Below are 19,499 nucleotides of genomic sequence, written 5' to 3' on the forward strand. Positions count from 1 at the left end.
AATGTATATAATATACAGTATCTGCCTTTGAAGTTTTAATCTATATTTACTCTTAGCCTGTTTACGTATTTTACTGGCTTATACTGTTGTACCGTGCAGGGGATTATTACAGCTTTGTGACTAGTGACTGTTTTACTTGGTCTGTGAGTGGTGAAAAAAAGCCTGTTAACCAGACTCGAGTCAAATAGAATTTGTGAGTGTTTTCCTTAAGTGGGCATGGTAGTCCTGGCCATGGGACTGCCTCTGGGCACGTTTATTTGCTTTCATTGCGTTTGAAATAGTGTCCATTGCGCATAGGTAGAGTACCTGCAGATATTTGCCCCAGGCTGGTCTGTTGCCTGGTGTGAAGCAGATATCCATGGTGAATGAGGAGTTAGAAGATGTAACTGCTCCATAGGCACAGTGAAAGCTGAGACTGAGGTTTAGGAGATAAGCAACGGTGTTTCCGATTTATGCTTTGATGGCTGGAAAAAAATCTGAATCATTTACTTTTGAAATATCTACTTTGTTGTACGTGTATCACCCACAGCATAATGCTTTTAGGGCTGTGCATCTGATTTTAAACCTACATATATTGCACAAAATCACTTAGTAAGTCGTAAATAATGTACTTCAGTTCACACGTTCATTTGAACTATAACAAATGAACAGTGTTCATTGTTTAAAAGTAAGTAGTAGTAAACCAGATTAATTTAATCTCAGCGCAAACCACAAGGCCCCATGAAACGCACTGTAGTACGGCCCATTCCACAGACTCTAGTCATCTGCTGCCATGAACAGAACCAGAATGTTGTCCAGGAGAACAGTCAGTGTCTGAGAGGAAACCACAGTTACCTGAGGACAAAAAACACTATTTACATAGTGACATCAGCCTGTAAATGTTCATCTAAAGCTTTATTTTTGGGCTTGGTCAAATGATGCTATATTCAGTCAAATTTCAAGTGCAAATATGTAGACCAACAGCAATCTCAAAATCTGTATGTAGAGTTTTTCATTGATTGTTCACTGGTAGAGAATTCCAGTATCTGTGCCCATCACTGACAGCCCATGCTCATCTTTCAGGGTCACTGTCTCGTTTGACATGTGACCCTCTCTTGATACTCAATATGTGCTGTATTTTGTGATTAAATGCAAAACAATATTGCGTAATGTGTCATATGCAATTTGTTAACCGATATCTTGGTGTAAAAACTATCCAGTATCGTGGATTAAAATATATTGTCTAAGCAACAAAGATGATATTTGTGCCAGTTTTTTTCTTGTATACTTCAATTTATTCACACTCTCACATCCATACAATGTATACAAGATACAAAATATCTTCATATTGTACCCATTACAATGACATAATATGTAAACAGGTGTTACAAATTGTTAAAAAATCAGTTTAATTTAAGAATCCACCGAAGTAATTCAATTAAATTATTTATAAAAAAATGACATTACATTTATTTATTAGAATGGGGAGATACACCGATTGATATGAGAAGGAATGTTGAAAAGATTTTGTGTGGAACACATAAATAAACGCACACAAAGTATCAAAATGCATGTACAGTGCAAATTAAAACAAAAGAAATGAAAACTGACTGTTTCAATAATTATATTGAACATGAAGTATCATTCACCCTTTCCAAAGTATTAAAGTGTTATCTTTGGCTATGGTGACTGCAGGTTCGGAGTCCCTCTGTCATTTTCCTAAAAAGCACTTGAGGTGTCAAAGGTAGGGAGAACATTTAGGCTTCATCTCGTACAGACATCGTCGTTACACTGGGAGAGAAACGACACAGACACTGGATGAGAGCAGGGCTAGGTCAAACATTCTACAGGCCGGGTAGATATCCATAAACTCTTGAATTTCCTTCTTGATTAATAAAGTGAACTGAGTTTAATTGAATTATGAGAGGTCAACATGTCACCTTTCAAACTTGGCTCAATAACGTTTTACTGGAATGTGATGACATTTTAATGTTTTAATGGTGTATTACTGGATCTGAACATACTGTAGTTGGGCTTCAACCGTGGAGTTTGGTTTCACCTACATTGTTTTCATTTCCTTTCTTATCTCGTGCCCTCTGAGGTCTGTTATGTTTGGGCAAGTTTTGTAAGAAAAGATGATTCTGTTCTAAAAAGATGGGAATTGAAGGACTGGAATGTGGAACACACCCAGTAGATTCTGAGTGGAGTCATGGCTGTTGCAAGGAAACTGGAACATTCTGCAATAGTAACACCTCTAGTTCCAGAAAACATGGACAAATGGAGCCAGCCCTGTCTGTAGGGACTTGGTCCTTCCTGATGAGAGGGGTGGGACGATGACCCTGTGGGGCCCCTGGTTAAGGGCAAGCTGCTGGACAGCCGGGCCTCAGGGAACAACCTAACCATTTCCATCTCTGATGCAGACACAGATGAAGAGCTTGTGATTGACACGGAGACTGACAGGTTCAGCCCAGCCCAGTGTGTACTTGTGTGTGTGTGTGTATGTGTGTGTGAGAGAGAGCGAGAGCGAGAGAGATAGGGGCGGTAACTCCTTTCAGTAACAATAAAACGCAAACAGTTTGTTAATCTGATGTGCTTATCAAATGACCTCATCATCTAGGACACCTCATCAACCGGACGGCCACGATTGTAAATGTACCATTGGGCCTATTTGTGAACTTCAATGACGCCAAAGAGCCCCCCCCCCCCCCCCCTCCCCCCACCCCCTTGTAAGCTAACATAAGGTCTGCTCTGTTCTGGGACATCTGGATGTCCTCAGTAGTGTCACGGGAGAAGGAAGCCACACACTGCAGCGATGGCTGGGAGGGTCTCTGGGCTGGTTGAGAGGGGAGGAGAGCCAGGTCCCTGCCGGGCTACAGAGCTGTGGTTTAGCACCACATGCTGGGCCTCGTGGGCCTGCTGACTGGCCTGACAACCACGGAACTTTCTCAGGCTGCGGCCCTCCTGTCCTGCTGCCTAGGGGACAGTCAGACTGGGTCGAATAGCAACTGCGGATATGAAAACGAAATCTGATTTGATGTGCTGTATATATTATCGGTGCATGAACAGACACAATGTAGGACCATTCCTACACGAATACGACAATACCTGCAATCGATTTAATGAAGTTGAATGTGTTCATTAACACCACGACCGCCGCAAACTTCCCTACGGCTCTCACTGATCTGGAGCTACCAAACTTCAACAACTTAAAGAAGAGAAGGTTGGCGCTTGTTCTGAGCACATAACAATCAGAATAGTTCCTCAAGCCTGAGAACAGCACACCACGTCCTTCCTTCAATGCAGTCTCACTATAACTAGGTGAATGAGTGCCCCCTGGTGGCTCATTAAAGTCACAACCAGAATCGACCACCTGAATTTGGTAGACGAGATAACCACTACACTGATTTCCGACCATTGATCAGTCAGTAAGGAGGGACAGAGTGTTCTTACTGCTGTTGCAGTTGCTGGGTTTTGTTCAGTGGTATTTGACAGCAAATCAAGAGGGTCCAGGTTCAAATCCCTCTGTACCATACTTTGGATTAGAGTGTCTGTTAGCTGAATACAAAACAATACATAACTGTTCTTCTTGTTTACCTGCGGTTTCTCTCCTGCCTGGGCGCTGGTAGTGATACCCAGAGCCTTGGATATGTCCTCCAACGGCACAAAGTCACCCGGAGAATCCTGGACGAAGTGCAGCAGGATCTTCTCTCCACCTGAACGACACACACGCACGCACACACACACACACACACACAAAATAATATAGAACAATAAAGAGCAGCAGGAATAGTGTGAAACATATACCATCTTAGAACAGAACATTGACTTGCAACAAACAGTTACTGATTATTTTCCCTCATACAATTTCCAGACAACTGATGTGATACACCAATGCCCCCTGGTGGACTAGGGGGCATTTATACACTGGTGGCAGTATATAAATGCCATATAAAAAGAGACCTAAAAGAGACCACGGTATTTCACAACACTTGCTGTCATAATCAAGAAACATAGAATCTACTACACCACGGCTGTTTGTGATGATATATGCGTGGTTTGTAACCCAGTTCTATTGCTAACATGTACGAATTGTTCATGTGTTTCCAATTTTCACCATGAAACAGCTATCTGATGAAAGGCTTTTAAACTTCTGAGCACCTTCATCACACTTGTTAGAACTTCCGAGCACAAACTCTTTTTTTCTATACATACAATCTCCTTGGTTGTGGAGCGGGGGGTACTTACCTTTGGACACGATGATCATGCCTCCGCTCTGAAGGAGGTCTCCAGTGAAGTTCCCCTGGATACCCTGGGCATTGGCCTGACAGCCGAAGGAGAACAAAAACAAGCAAAGCTCGTCAGACATCGTTCACAGTCCTGTCAGACAGTGTGTGCGGTACAGGCCTTTCACAGTCCTGTCAGACGTGTGTGCGGTACAGGCCTTTCACAGTCCTGTCAGACAGTGTGTGCGGTACAGGCCTTTCACAGTCCTGTCAGACAGTGTGTGCGGTACAGGCCTTTCACAGTCCTGTCAGACAGTGTGTGCGGTACAGGCCTTTCACAGTCCTGTCAGACAGTGTGTGCGGTACAGGCCTTTCACAGTCCTGTCAGACAGTGTGTGCGGTACAGGCCTTTCACAGTCCTGTCAGACGTGTGTGCGGTACAGGCCTTTCACAGTCCTGTCAGACAGTGTGTGCGGTACAGGCCTTTCACAGTCCTGTCAGAAGGATCACCTTGGCTGTGACGTCTCGAACTTTCTTCCCCAGTGCAGCAGGGACCACGCTCAGAGCACTGTACCTGGAGGAGACAAAAACAGGTGGTGGGATGTGTGTGTGTGTGTCTGTCTGTGTGCGTGTGTGTGTGTGCCTGCGTGTGTGTATACTGCATTTAACAGATGGGTCATGGTGTAGTCATATATCCCCTTACCAGCAAACCACTGCGATCAATACATGACTCACAATTCACCTTTTAAATCCCAGATCCTTGTACGATTGCTTTTTCTCATCAACGTAAATGTCTGTAACAGAGTTGTACATGAATAGTAAAACTCCTTGTCATCCTATAGGCCTAGGCATATATGTCACATCATAATTAAGCCGAACCCTTTAATTAAAGAGGCCTCGACATCTATTTAGTGTAGTTAATCGTGTGAAACTAGAATAGATATGTGTGAAATTGTAAACAGACAACAAAGAATTATAGGTTAGAGTTAGAATCATAATGAACTATCATTTCAACATCTGTGTCTGTTGACTCTGGGCTCCATTATGTACAGTATTTACCCTTTACAGCCAGGTATAGTAAGGATAACAACTCTCTTTTATAACACTGAGCTCTTTTATAACACTGGCTGCTAGAGCAACCGCTTTGACACGCCCTTGCTAGCCAGGAGTTACACAAGCCCCCGTACTAAAGTTGTGTAAGGGTGACATCGTGTTAATACTTTGGTTGACTCTAAATGACTAGTCTAAAAGCCCTATCATTGTGCAAACGGTTTCTGACTTATCGTATAGAGATGAAAAACACCAAACAAAGCACTATGTCATCTCTGTAGTTCTTCTCTTGCTATCTAGAATGTTCCCCGGTATTAGAGAATTCCCCATTCCATTTTACATTCTGTGTAAACATATTCCAAACATCACCGAGCCAGTAACACACCCAAAGTTGTGATCCTGCTCACCTCCTTTGAAGAACCCCCCTTCCTTGAACTCCTTCAGTCCTGTCTCCTCGGGGCCAATGCCAACCAGCGCCACTCCGCTGGCTTTCAGGTCCGGTTCCAGTTTACTGATCTCTGCTGCCGTCCAGCGACACACCTGGCAGCCAAACCTCTGCAGGAAGAAGAGGATGGCCGGCTGGTCACACCACAGAGACTGGAGCGCCACGCTCTGGAATACAGACAGAGAATCGGGTCATTCAATTGTGTGTGTGTGTGAGTGTGTGTGTGTGTGTGTGTGTGTGTGTGTGCTGCATAAGACATGGGAGAACGGATGGTGGACGGGTGGTGAACATGTTCTGGTCTGGTCATGCATGAACTGACCAGCATCACACAAAGGCAAAGATTAGATTTTAATACAATAAATCACGTGTAATTTATTTATTTTTTATTTTTATTTAAATGAACACATGTTAAAACTCAACATGAAAATGAGCCGGGTCCCCTTAAGAAATCCAAACTTACTGACAAACTCACCCTGTACTGCATCAGCCCTTGCATTTACAAAGCATACCTGGCACTCCCTATAGAATAGTGGTAAAGGATTATCATCCTTATTATCGCCCCAGTCTGCAACTGAGAGTGCCAATTACACATTGTTAAACCCGCTATCAAGATAGCAACTAATAGACGGTGTGAGATTTCAGATCTCAGCATGCTTCTCAGGGGAGTGCATTACAATCCGGAAGCCGTAGGGGGCCTAAACGATAAAATAGGCCTACACCAAAACCGAACGAGCTGTCGTAACAATTCTCGATAAACTGCATAGGCAAAGCGTAATTGGGTTACAATAGCTTTGGCGAGAACTTCTCACCCATAAACCATTTAAACATAAGATCGAGTCGCTTGTTTGCTTGTTGTTAACACGAAGCTTTTAGCCTACCTCTCCAGAAGCAGCACTCTTCAATAAGTGCGCTCCCACTTTCGACAGGTCAATCTTCGCCATTATAGCTGGAGGTCAAATTAATGTGTTGACAAAAATGAGGTCTCAAGAAGTAGATCTCTTTTAAATTTCTCGGTTGTAGTTGAATGAATGTCTGTTCATGGGTTACACCCCTTTAGTTGCGAAACATCACTACTCTAACCGCGCCCCTTCCAAACTACCGTCCAATCATAATTTAAACAACATGGCAAGTCAACCAATAAACTAAAGACTTGCAGCGGTGGGGCGGGTTATGTTCCATAATTTGACAACTTTGAGCATGTGCATTTCTAGTTAAGTAAACTCCGACTGTGTGACAGCTTTTACAACTACAAAGGGCTGCTTACATTTCTCAATCATCTATGACACCTTTATTGTTAAAGTGAATCACTTTGCACATAGCCTACATTTCAAACATAATGCGGCTATTTTATTGCAAATTGCATAACCCAGAATGGTGCTGACAGAGGGCAAAGGTTGAAACTCATCAGGAGGACGAAGTGGTACGCATATTCGTTTTTCCTTTTTTTCCTTTTTTTGTGCTGGTAGCCTATATCTGACCTAGGGGTTTTCCCTTTGACTCATGGATACAATTAACTGATTAGTAGTGTGTTATGGTGGAACTCACAAGGACCCGAGCAGACATCAGTAGGCTACAGGAAGGTGCCAATGCCTCCTGGAGATGGTGCTGATGTTGCAGGTCTAACAAGCGCATACAATCAGGAGGGGTGATGTGACGTCATGGGTGACCGGGGGACAGGGGAAGGGAGGGGAAGAGGGAGAGAGAGGGGGAAGGAGAAGGGACGAAGGAGAATGCAGCGGGATGACTGCATCAGGGAAGAAACATGTATCTTCTCATTTGTCGCACATTTTGTAAAGCATAAATATGATTGACTTGTTCATCAACATTTTATTCTACAGTAAACGACAAGACACCTCAAAAAGGTAATTTTCTCTCACGTTTCAATTTGCACGCCTTATCCTTTTAAAGCACAGTTAAACCTATTGTAAAATTCACCTTGCAAACAAAATGTCAAATCATGACAGAAAATAATGGTAGATTATCAGCCCATCGACATCATTATCGAGCTTGTCACAATTGCACGTTCTGCACGATTTGGTAGTGATAAATAGACGTTTCATGTCGAATCCGCGGGCTATAAATAAGTATTACACGTATATTTTTTATGTCAGTTGTTTATGCCCCAATGCCTGCCTTACGCCTCTTCTCGCATGCATCCGATTTTTATGTATTCTTCCATGAAAAATTAAAATGGAAACAGCTTCCGTATGAGACATGGTGCCGCATACTGCTGTACTCAGCTACACCGGGCACATGGTTCTTGCGCACATCACACTGCTACATGCGCATTGGTTGCAGTGCGTCGTGCCCACGAGGAGAATTTGCCATCAGCTCACACTGGTGATGGCCAAACTGTCCTTAGCTGGTTACCATGGTATCCTTGACAACCTACTTATTGCTGCCTAACTTGAAAACAATGTAAGCCGCAGTGATATTGAATGTCCTCTAAAAAGACTATGGTTAGTTACTCTACACATTTGCATGCGTGTGTTGACTCCTTTAAATTCTTTCCCCTCGCTGAACATAAATTCCTCAATACTGTTCTGTGGTTTTGATTTGATAAGGATCCCCCAGCATATGCAGAGTGTACCAGAGTGATGTCGTCTCCAGGTATGGGCACCCCCAGTGACCCCCTCCTCACCAGCCCAGTGGGGGGAGGGGGAGCAGGGGGGAGGTCATCCTGTGCCACTCAGGATGGCCTCTGGAGGACCTGTCTGCCAAAGACTGCCAGCTTCCCGTCATCCACCACACGACACCTGAGTCACCGCGCCAACAACTTCCAGAGACACCCGAAGCGGCGGAAGTTGATCCGCCCGTCCCCTCCCCCGCCCCCCAACACCCCCTGCCCCCTGGACCAGCTGGATCTCAGCGAGCTGCCCCCCCGACGCACTTTACCCGAGCTGCTCTTCAATGGCTGCGTCCTGTTTGGCATCGAGTTCAGCTACGCCATGGAAACGGCCTACGTCACTCCCGTGCTGCTGCAGATGGGCCTTCCAGACCAGTTCTACAGCTTGGTGTGGTTCATCAGTCCTATCATGGGTAAGGAGGGGACCAAGGGAGATGTGGATACTCAGACTGGCCAATAGTCTAAGTATACATAATATGTGATGCGGTAGTGTGTGTAAGCATATGATTGGAGCTCTGGGGGGGACAAGTTAGACGGGTGCTTTGAAATGATAACCATCACCTCCTCCTCCTTCTAGAGTGCCATAAACTCTTCTCTCCATTGGGCTTGTAGGGTTCCTCGTCCAGCCTTTACTTGGAGCCTGGAGTGACCGTTGCACATCTCGCTTTGGCCGAAGAAGGCCTTTCATCTTTGCCCTGGCCATAGGTAAGTGTCAGGAGACATAGCAACTGAACGTTGTTATGTGCTAACACTATAAGCTAAAGACTCTGGTTTTAGGTTTGTGTACACGTCTTGATATCTGACTGGCCCAGGACATTTAGTCAGCCTCCCATCTACTACTACTGTCCTTGTATTGTTGTTCTGTTTTGTCTTGTTGTTCTATTTGGGATGCTATAGCCTGCATGGAGAATACCAAATCCAATTCCTAGTATCTGTATACATGGCATGAAATAAATAAAGTATAAGTATCTTGGCCTGTTGTCGTCACTTGGTACATCCACCAGGGTGATGCTGTGTCTCTGATGTTGCTTCTCTGTAGGAGCCCTGCTGGGTTTAACACTGGTGCTGAACGGACGAGACATCGGTGGGGTGATATCAGACACAGCAACCAATCACAAGTGGGGCATTATCCTGACCGTGTGCGGAGTGGTACTGATGGACTTCAGCGCCGACTCGGCCGACAACCCCAGCCACGCCTACATGATGGATGTGTGCAGCCCAGAGGACCAGGACCGGGGCTTGAACATCCACGCTCTGCTGGCAGGTCAGTGGTGGTCATGCTCCCTGCCTGCCTCCATCTGAGAGCATGGCTTCATTGCTGCACACCAAACCCCATTATATATTCTAAGATCTATGTGGAAGAATAGATGAATTCATGTTTCAGGGAAGGGTAGAAGATTTGAGCACTCTATACCGGCTGATTTGATTTCAAGGCTTTTTTTGTTTTTACCGTGCAGATAAGAAGGTTTCAAGCTGAGTGATTGTGAATTTGTTGAATGAAAATCCGTTATTTTGTGGTAAGACAGTATTTCCTGTTTGTGATGGGCAGGACTGGGAGGTGGGTTTGGGTACATTGTCGGCGGAATCAACTGGGACCACACGGAGTTCGGAAGGTCTGTGGGAGGGCAACTTCGGGTCATCTACCTGTTCACCAGTGTCACCTTGGTGGCTGCCACGGCGATGACCCTGACGAGCATCCCTGAGCGGCCCTTGCCAAAGACGCAGCCTCAGAAGAACTCCAAAAGCCTCCTGAAAAGCCCAAGTCACCCCCTCCCTCCCTCTCCCCCTGTCCACCCCGCTGTGGCCCTGGAGGAGGAGGTAGAGGAGGAAGGCCTGTACGGCTACCAGTTCTCCCACCACCACCCTGACCCAATGGCACATTCCTGCAGTGCCAACGCGCGCCTCTGTGCCGGCCTGACTAGCCCCATATCCCCACTCAGCCCGCTCACTCCCAAATACGGCAGCTTCATCAGCCGAGACAGCTCCCTCACCGGCATCAACGAGTTTGCCTCCTCCCTGGGCACCTCCTACATTGACAGTGTTCTCATCGACTGCTACACAGGACAGCAATCGCCACAGCCTCTGGACTCCTGCGGTGCAGCCAGGCCCTTGCGCCCAGGTGACAGCCTGCCTCCACAGGGATCTCAGCCAGGGGCAGGAACCCAGCCTGTGAGTGGGCCTCAGCCTGCAGGTGGGCCTCAGCAGGGAGCAGGGTCCCAGCCTGGTGCAGAGATCCAGTCTGGTGCAGAGATCCAGCCTGCTGGAGTGGCCCAGCCCGCTGGAGAGACCCAGCCTGGGAGGGTGTCTATGCCCGGGGCAGGCTCCAAGCGGGGCTCCTCTGCTGGCATCCTGAAACGCCCCCAGAGCCTGGCTCTGGTGGAGGAGCCTCTGATGACTCCAACTGGGCTGGAGAACGGCAGGAGGAGAACAGTCACTTTCAGCCAGCAGGTACATCTGGACTCCTTTTTCTTTTTTGATCATTTTTTTGAAGTGTTAAAAATCGAGCAGTTCTTGATAGGAGTGTTTGCGTCTATACACATAAGCTATACTGCTTATTTTAAAACAACAGCTTTACTATTTGAAGACCTAACCTCATGGGAGGGTGGGAAAAGATTTTATCAGGTGATTGGGCTGCAACAGGTTATTATCCACAAGTCCAGAAGACTGTAATTAGAAATGACTGGTCTCAGTCTCCACCCTTAGATGCAGCTCACAGATACTAGACTAAAGACTACTGTTCCTCCAAATCCTTCAAAAGCATTTTGTCCTTCAACTCCAACTAAACTATGGACCCTTATCAACCGTATTAGTCAGAATAGTGGCTGCAGTCGGTTCTAAGATAAATTACTACCAATTCAACCAGTTTGAAACATATGTACATGTACATGCCTGTTATAAATATACGGTATATGCATATTATTACTTAAATGTAAAGGTTTCATAATGGTTTCAGTTTCAGAATTGTAAAAATAGTTTATAATCAGTGGTTTGTTTTGTTGTTTGTTGCCCTGAAGGTGGCAAACATCCTGCTGAACGGAGTGCGCTACGACAGTGACCTGAGTGAACACGTGGAGACGGCCGACTCCCAGATGTCCATGAAGCTGCTGTGTGTGGCCATCTACAGGATGCCCCCCTCCCTCCGCAGCTTGTGCACAAACCATTTTCTGGGTAAACTGGCACTCGTATCCCTCTTAGTTGGCGTGTGTTTGCTGAGAGCCATTTTCCCACTAACACCTCACTAGATTCAATGTCTGCTGCCCAGTGAAAGCTTTGTTAAAGTCAGGGATAGTGGAGGCCAGGCCATGTAAACCCACAAACTTTGGTACAGAAATCTACATTCCTTGACAATTCTTGAACTGTTTACCCACTCAGTCCCGCCCTCATTATACTTTTAAAACTAATATTACCATTTGTGCTTTATGCTTCAAGCTAAGCCCTGTTTCTGCTGTGTCCAGGTTGGCTGTCCTTTGAGGGCATGCTGCTGTTTTACACTGACTTCATGGGGGAGGTGGTGTTTGAGGGAGACCCCAAAGCCCCTCACGACTCGGAGGCCTACCAACGCTACAACGCAGGGGTCAGCATGGGCTGCTGGGGCATGTGCATCTATGCATTCAGTGCTGCCTTCTACTCAGGTGAGTCCCCTCGCACACACGCGCACACACACACACACACACACACACACACAGTTCCTTCTTCTCTCATCATAGGACATGAAACTAAAGCAAACGCCCCCCTCCCTAAACACAGACATGGGCACACAAACAGTGTCAGTTCTGCACAAAGCGTCTCATTCCCCCGTTTGGTTGTCTTCCTTCCAGCCATCCTGGACAAGCTGGAGGAGCGTTTCTCCCTCCGCTCGCTCTATTTCTTTGCCTACCTGGCCTTCGGTCTGGGCACGGGTCTGGCCACGCTGTCCACCAACCTCTATGTGGTGCTGTCTCTCTGTGTCACCTACGGGGTGCTCTTCTCCTCCCTGTGCACTCTGCCTTACTCGCTGCTGTGTGACTACTACCAGAACCCTGAGGTACAGTACATCCACAACACTTCAGACACAGACATAGACTCTCTGGATAGAGATACTGAGACACAGACACAGACATAGACTCTCTGGACAGAGATACTGAGACATAGGCTTAGACATAGACTCTCTGGACAGAGATACTGAGACACAGACACAGACTCTCTGGACTGAGATACTGAGACACAGACATAGACTCTCTGGACAGAGATACTGAGACACAGACATAGACATAGACTCTCTGGACAGAGATACTGAGACACAGACATAGACTCTCTGGACAGAGACACTGAGACACAGACTCTCTGGACAGAGATACTGAGACACAGACATAGACATAGACTCTCTGGACAGAGACACTGAGACACAGACTCTCTGGACAGAGATACTGAGACACAGACATAGACATAGACTCTCTGGACAGAGATACTGAGACACAGACATAGACTCTCTGGACAGAGATACTGAGACACAGACATAGACATAGACTCTCTGGACAGAGATACTGAGACACAGACATAGACTCTCTGGACAGAGATACTGAGACACAGACATAGACTCTCTGGACACAGATACTGAGACACAGACACAGACATAGACTCTCTGGACTGAGATACTGAGACACAGACATAGACTCTCTGGACAGAGACACTGAGACACAGACTCTCTGGACAGAGATAAAGGTTTACGGAAACTAGGTAATAATGATAGATCAGTTCCTGATTCATTCATGTTTATTTGTAATTCTGAATATTTTTGATAGAACTGTGGATGGGGAAATGTACTTACACAGACATTTAGCAGACGCTCTTATCCAGAGCGACTTACAGTAAGTACAGGGACAATTCGGGTGCAGTGCCTTGCCCAAGGACACAACGTCATGTGCACTGGCCGGGAATCGATTACCAGCCCGATGCTCTACCTGCTCAGCCACCTGACTCCCTACTTACCTTACTGTTCTGTCTGTGTGTCTGTGTGTATAGTTTTGTGGCTCCTCTGAGGAAGGGACCAGGAGAGGGATGGGCGTGGACATCTCTCTACTCAGCTGCCAGTACTTCCTTGCTCAGATCCTGGTTTCCGTGGCAATGGGACCTCTGACCTCGCTGGTGGGCGGGGCCCAGGGAGTGATGTACTTTTCGAGCGCGATGTCATTCGTGGGCTGTCTGTACTCCTCTCTCTGCGTGGTGTACCAGCTGCCCCCCCCCGAGGGTGAGCCCCCCGATAGTGAGACCCAGCCACTACTAGTTCACATTTAGAGCCCTCACTTTGTCTCACACACTCTTGCTGAACAACACGACACCCCCCAAAACACGGTAGTTTACAGACACCCTTACCTAACTTTGCTTCGAGACAGCGGACATCCACACTGTGCTGTACAGTCACACCGTACAGCTCGTAGGTATACTGTTAAATCTCAGCTCAGATACACTCAGAACTAGTCAACAGACAGATAGACAGACATTGGCCACCGACAGTGTGTTTGATACAGAGCGTGTATGTATGTGTCCTTGCATTTTCTTTCCAGATCTTTCCGGCATTTATGTGAATGTGGTACAGGTGTGAGTCCGAGTGTGTTTGTGTGTACAGTGGCCTTTTTGATTGTGTTTGTGAGCTATATATATGACTCGTGTGTGTGTGTGTGTGTGGGCTTTCTGCTGGAGGTCAAACCTCTCTCCTCATCTCTCCTTGCTCTTTCACATCTAAGGTCGATTTTTGATCAAACCTATTAACAGCTTTAGAGGCTCCTTTATCTCCTGTTCCTCAGTCAGCGTTTGCATGAGCTTCAATGCCTTGTCTTAGTGTTTGGTTTTAGTTATATGGCCAAGGAATGTCTACCTGCCTGTTTCTCTGAGTTATCTGACACACTATCATGTAACTGTAGGGGAGGTTGTAGTGACTGACTGAATGTGCCTCCATGACCTTTTGCTTGAAGCCCCGAATGAACACACACACATACACAAAGACATACACTCAAATCTGCACACACAGACTCTCACACAAACACACAGAGGAACACACACAGGATATCGTTATTTATTCACTTCGTCTGTGTAATAAAATGCACTTTTTAGCGCTAGACCGAAGCATGTGCACTCTTTCTCACGTGGCTCACAGCATTGTTCTGGGAAACTCTTCCAGTTCCCCGGTTTAGCATAGCTATTCGTTACCTCCAGACATCCAAAACGTTGTGATTGAGTCAGACACGCACGCACACACACGCACACACATACTGTACGTGCGCACACACAATAGAAGGATCATTCTGGACCCTCACTAAGCCATGGACAGCACTCTGACCTGTCACCCTGCTGATGGGAGGGGGGCCTTGTAATGACAGTGATTCTTGTCATTATCAGGAAGAGGAGAAGTTGAAACTGGGGTGTGACTCAGCATTCAGTTGGAAACCGAAAAAAGACACCACCAAAAAAACAAAACACACACAAAACAAGAAGAGCAGCGAAAGAGCTGTTTCACTGGCAAGAAAGAATCCAGGAAGATGCTGGATGGGAACTGTGCTTGTGAAGCGCGGCGGCCGAGAGGAGGCACTTCTGGGGGGTTTTGCGACGTGAACGCCAGCCAGCTGCAGGTGCTTCTTCTGTCCACTAGAGTGCATGTTGTAGGATCGAGCCCTCTCTCACCACACCTGACCCGCAGTGGCCTGGAGAGTGGTTCCTCTATAATGCTTGGGTTCGGTCTCCACCACCCTTGTACCAGTCACACACACACACAGCATCAATTCCTCCATCCTTCCATTCTAGAACCTTCCATCTCCATTGGGACGCTAATGAAAATCATTTGTTTTTTTTCCTGTTTCAGTTGTCGGAAAGACAACTGAAATCTATCAAATTCAATCTACAGCGTGTCATTCCAAAGTAGTTTGCCGTCATTTGCACTGCTCGGGCATTATCATCACGCGATACGACTGACACAGAGAATGCTCTCAGGCTCTTATCGATCTCCGACATCACTTGCCTGTTTTCATAATGTCATTTCTACTGGAATCACTGCCCCTGCCCCTCATAATACCACTTTGGTCCAGGCCAGGTGGGCCCCTGTGTTGGGGATATGGACACCCCCCCCCCCACCTTGATGCCTCCAGAACAGACTGGACACGCGCCACCGTTCTCTTTCTGAGGACTTTCACAGAGGAAACAGGGATTGTATGGAGCATGATGTTGCAGCGCTTGAAGTCTGACATAGACATCTACATTGTCAGTCATTTACAGTAACTTTATGTAACAATACCATTATCAATTATTCTTATATAATATTAACAGTGCTACTGTAACAGCTACTTTTACTTCAGGGTTGAGTTCAAGAAAAAACTACAAAAAATTGAATTTTGCCATTTTGACTGCTGTGTCATTCTTTCTCTAAGTATATATCATGTGCATAGTGATCCTTTCATTAAGATCCAACATTAGAATCTTATATTACAAATGTGAACATGAACACCAATACAGACAGTATACTAATACAATTACAAACAATATGGAACTTTGAACCTTTTGACCCAAGAGTCTGGATTGGATATTGAATGGCTTCATTTGTTGTGTTTATCATTTAACACTGGAGTGCCAACTCAAGTCACCTAAGATGACCTCTGTTGTCACACCCTCAACACAACACTAGATGGCGCCAAGCCTGATTCTTGACTAACAAAAGATGTTTCGAGCTTGTCAACCTCTTGTGCGAGGTCTTGTAAAACTGTGCCTTTTTCATGTATGTCTTCCAGTGTCAGATAAAACTAGGCCAACTGCCCTCAGAATCTCCAGTCTAGTAGGCTCACAGAAACATTCATGGTTTATCACTTCAGCGTCACTCTCAGTAACTGTTAAGCCTCCCATTAAATAGAATTAGAGCATGTGCTTACTAAGTAAGGTTGAGCACTGAAACCAAAACAGAATCCCACAAGTATAATTACAAAACACTGGTTAAAAAGACAAAGAGTGATTTATTTAATATCAAGAACCAGAAAATACAATACACTGGCCAAAGTAACCAAATGGCAATCTGGAAATATTACTGCAATAGGAGCGAGGACCCACATCAGTGTAAATATGTTGTTTTGATGGTGGCAGTTGCAGACACAATTCTTTCGGTACCCTGACACACATTTATAATAAAGAACTAGTTGAATCCAAACACAAACTGTATTCAGAGTACAAAATGGTTACAAACTTGTGTGAAATGCGTATGGAACAAATGACCAATGTCTTAAGATTAAAGAGGGGTTAATTAACTTTGCAGAAGAAGCCAGCCTCCCAACAGGGGTCAAACTATCTTTTATCTCAGAAGATGCGCCCCCCTCCCCCCCATTCATTTGGGCCATCTGTTACCAGACCAGCCATGCAAAGGATTAACATACTAGCAGCAGCACAGAGAAGGATTCTATATGTTTATATATATAAAAAACAAGACAAATAATGCTAACAATCGTCTATTAGCCCCTGCTTAAAACTTCTCTTTGGTCCTTGGTGAGTGTGAGGTCACGGCCATGACAGTGTCGGGGCTGAGAGGAGCAGCGTGCAGCTGCCTGAGTGAAAGGGTCCTCTGGTCGGCAGGAACATGGTAGACAATGTGCTTCCATACAACTCATACTGGCTAAAGAACACACAGTGATACACACCAAAGAAATGCTAATCTGATCGCATCGAGGCCGTACATAGACGAGTCAAAAGACACAACCAAAACAAGTTTGAGGGACCAATAAATAACATGTCATTCCACCCCCCCAAAAAAAGTGGACGGAGAAGGAGGAGGGGCCACTATGTTCTAGAGACTCCAGTGCAATGTCACATCAGCATGAAGCAAATACAACCTGTAAAACAAACAGAAAGCCCGGGCCCTACATTGTTAAGATGAGCGTGCCGTCAGAGAGCCGGGCAGGAGAGCACAGTGACGAGGCTCCTAGGCCTCCACCTCGGCCTCCTTTGAGTCGCCGTTTCCATTTTCTGTCTTCTGCTTTTTTGTCTCCGCTGTTTTCTGAGGGGCAAAGGAATGAAGAGTTTGTTAGGAGACAGCCAGTACCTTTGGGGATTTATGTAGGATAACATCGAATGCCTTCCATGAAATACCACAGCTGTTCAGCTTTGCTTTCTAATAGTTTGGAATCAGATGTGTACTTTTATAAATAAAATTAAAACAAGTTGCTTTGTATTATCATGTGTATTTAAGGTTAGAGTTACTGCAAACTGGCTCAAATATTTGTGCTGACTGATGCATATTCTGCTCCAGGTAAGATATAAGCTCCTGTGAATCCTGCTTTGTTTACAAATTTGCCATGGAACCCACCTCCTCCTCAGCAGGACGCTTCACAGGGACTGCATCCACCACCTCCTCCTTCTCCTTCTCCTTCTCTTCCTCCTCCTTTTTCTCTTCTTCCTTCTTCTCCTCTTCCACCACTTCTTTTTTCTCTGCTACTTCTACAATCATTTTATGAATGAAGATACACAATGAGACAACGAAAACAGTCTATTAACCTCTGTATGTATGCGGTTCTGACGGTAATGTACATAATTAAATGTGTATGAACTGAGTTCAGGCCAATGTTCAAATTATCATCTCTTGCTATGGGTTAACGTTGAACAAAACACTGCCAATGCAAACTTTTTATAAGCCTCTTGTTTGGTGGTCAAGGGGAATAGTATGTATTTAATTCCAAAATAATTCATAGTTCAATATGGACCCTTACCATTCTTCTCTTCCTTCTCTACATTTTCAGTATCTTTGTCTTCAGCACCTTTGGTCTTGTCAGCACCATTGGTCTGGTCAGCACCATTGGTCTGGTCAGCACCATTGGTCTGGTCAGCACCATTCTTGTGCTGCAAGGGAACAATAGGTGTGTCATAACATGTTTGAGAAAATGTCACATGATGATGTAAAACAGTAACAAAAAGATGACTGTATGTCTAACTGCGTAACCCCCAGGACACACATATGTTTGCAAATTTAAGCCATAATCCTTCCAGTAATCTGGTTGATCTGCATAACCTCCATAGTGACATTATAGCACTGCAGGTCTAAGTTGTTGGACAAGCTTTGATTCCCTACAGTCAATTCAGAGGGCCAATTGAGCTGTCCTTCAGAGGCAAACATCTGTGCCATTTCACAAACAAAACAAAGCCCCGTGGGGAAGAAGAAGAGCACTGTGAGTAGCGGGGGCGGAGTCTGCAGAAAAGCAGCCGGCGGCACCTGCGTGATGTGGGGGCGCCAAGACAAAAGGCCACGCGGCTCAGAGGTTTCTCCAACTCACTGTGCCATTTCCATTGGCAGACGCGTCGCTGCTGCCGTTCTCTTGTTCTGCTACTTTCTCCACGACGACCTCTTTCTTCTCCTTCAGATCCTAGGAAAAAAAGTTTGTTCTCGATTAATTACATGATCGCTCAACCATACCCTATCCCAATGAGTTATTAACTATCACTTCACAATGGGTAATCTTGAAATAACTAGCAGTATGCCTATCTGTGACAAAGTATAAGAAACATTGGCGACTGATGCATATATAGACTGAAGACAATGGGAACTTCTCTAGATCAGGCTGGAGACGGTCTTCCCGCCTACCCAACACAGAACCGCAGATACCTTCGACTGAAACTGAGGTTTTTCTCTAGATTGCGCAGCAGAGGTCAAAAAGAGTTTGTCGGCCAAAGATTTACCTCAGCAATTTCTATGCGTTTTATTGAATCAGATTTGGTCCATCAGTTATGTAGGTAGCCTATGTAGTTTACAGTAGTTCTTGTCACTGTGTTGGTGAATTATATACCAATTGGTACCTGAATATATTTAGAAATGTGTTATATATAACCTTATTTATTTCCTCATCAAAGTTAGCCGTTTAAACGCAGAGATAAAAGAGTAGCTAATAGTTGGACAGTTAGCCATTGTTACGCGGAGAATGGAACCAGTGGGGGAAAAAATGAATGAAACTCACCTTTGCCGTAATCTCTGTAGTTGTGGTCGTGTCTACTGCGCTATCAGCCATTATTAATTTGCTAAAGGTCCTCTTGAAATTATGAATGTTTGGGCTTCGAAGCCTGGTTGTCGGTAGTTTTATTGAAGGAGACGAGGGAGACTTTACACGAAGGATAGAGAGTGATGTATACCAGTTTCTTGTGTTTCAAACTCTTTGTAATCCACTAGTTAGAAAAGCGTTAG

General features: G+C 45.4%; 3 protein-coding genes across 4 annotated transcripts; 1 reads left to right on the forward strand and 2 right to left on the reverse strand.

Annotated features, from left to right (window-relative positions):
• Positions 1 to 1,210: 1,210 nt before the first annotated feature.
• Positions 1,211 to 6,738, reverse strand: prxl2b (peroxiredoxin like 2B). The gene is made up of 7 exons (XM_084706270.1): positions 6,576 to 6,738; positions 5,660 to 5,864; positions 4,945 to 4,996; positions 4,713 to 4,776; positions 4,225 to 4,300; positions 3,574 to 3,692; positions 1,211 to 1,770 (listed from the first exon to the last, which is right to left on the reverse strand). Exons 1-7 carry the CDS (start codon positions 6,636 to 6,638, stop codon positions 1,744 to 1,746), a joined length of 606 nt encoding a protein of 201 aa, XP_084562396.1. The 5' UTR covers positions 6,639 to 6,738; the 3' UTR covers positions 1,211 to 1,743.
• Positions 6,739 to 8,294: 1,556 nt separating this feature from the next.
• On the forward strand, positions 8,295 to 14,727 carry slc45a1 (solute carrier family 45 member 1). Of its 2 annotated transcripts, XM_084705890.1 has the most exons (10): positions 8,295 to 8,736; positions 8,936 to 9,028; positions 9,363 to 9,587; positions 9,873 to 10,565; positions 10,608 to 10,771; positions 11,338 to 11,491; positions 11,779 to 11,955; positions 12,142 to 12,347; positions 13,325 to 13,550; positions 14,699 to 14,727. In XM_084705890.1, exons 1-10 carry the CDS (start codon positions 8,295 to 8,297, stop codon positions 14,725 to 14,727), a joined length of 2,409 nt encoding a protein of 802 aa, XP_084562016.1. The 2 variants fall into 2 exon arrangements, with proteins under 2 accessions (XP_084562016.1, XP_084562015.1); XM_084705889.1 differs by lacking the exon at positions 14,699 to 14,727 and having other exon boundaries at positions 9,873 to 10,771; positions 13,325 to 13,597.
• A 2,013-nt stretch (positions 14,728 to 16,740) lies between these two features.
• LOC146273130 (uncharacterized) lies at positions 16,741 to 19,499 on the reverse strand. Its single transcript, XM_084705340.1, has 5 exons — positions 19,276 to 19,499; positions 18,598 to 18,687; positions 18,037 to 18,166; positions 17,637 to 17,767; positions 16,741 to 17,327 (listed from the first exon to the last, which is right to left on the reverse strand). Exons 1-5 carry the CDS (start codon positions 19,324 to 19,326, stop codon positions 17,253 to 17,255), a joined length of 477 nt encoding a protein of 158 aa, XP_084561466.1. The 5' UTR covers positions 19,327 to 19,499; the 3' UTR covers positions 16,741 to 17,252.

The sequence above is a fragment of the Hypomesus nipponensis genome, chromosome 9 (genome assembly GCF_054491055.1).
Source record: "Hypomesus nipponensis isolate SF chromosome 9, ASM5449105v1, whole genome shotgun sequence".
In the NCBI taxonomy this organism is placed as follows: domain Eukaryota; kingdom Metazoa; phylum Chordata; class Actinopteri; order Osmeriformes; family Osmeridae; genus Hypomesus; species Hypomesus nipponensis.

Coding starts and splice junctions, on each gene's coding strand:
- prxl2b (XM_084706270.1), bottom strand. CDS start 6,638: ATGGCGAAGATTGACCTGTCGAAAGTGGGAGCGCACTTATTGAAGAGT. Junction 5,865..6,575: donor AGAGTGCTGCTTCTGGAGAG/GTAGGCTAAAAG, acceptor TCTGTATTCCAG/AGCGTGGCGCTCCAGTCTCT. Junction 1,771..3,573: donor AGGCAGGAGAGAAACCGCAG/GTAAACAAGAAG, acceptor TTTCTCTCCCAG/TGTAACGACGATGTCTGTAC.
- slc45a1 (XM_084705889.1), top strand. CDS start 8,295: ATGTCGTCTCCAGGTATGGGCACCCCCAGTGACCCCCTCCTCACCAGC. Junction 8,737..8,935: donor GTTCATCAGTCCTATCATGG/GTAAGGAGGGGA, acceptor TTGGGCTTGTAG/GGTTCCTCGTCCAGCCTTTA. Junction 9,588..9,872: donor CATCCACGCTCTGCTGGCAG/GTCAGTGGTGGT, acceptor TGTGATGGGCAG/GACTGGGAGGTGGGTTTGGG.
- LOC146273130 (XM_084705340.1), bottom strand. CDS start 19,326: ATGGCTGATAGCGCAGTAGACACGACCACAACTACAGAGATTACGGCA. Junction 18,688..19,275: donor CTACAGAGATTACGGCAAAG/GTGAGTTTCATT, acceptor TTTTTTTCCTAG/GATCTGAAGGAGAAGAAAGA. Junction 18,167..18,597: donor CTGCCAATGGAAATGGCACA/GTGAGTTGGAGA, acceptor GTTCCCTTGCAG/CACAAGAATGGTGCTGACCA.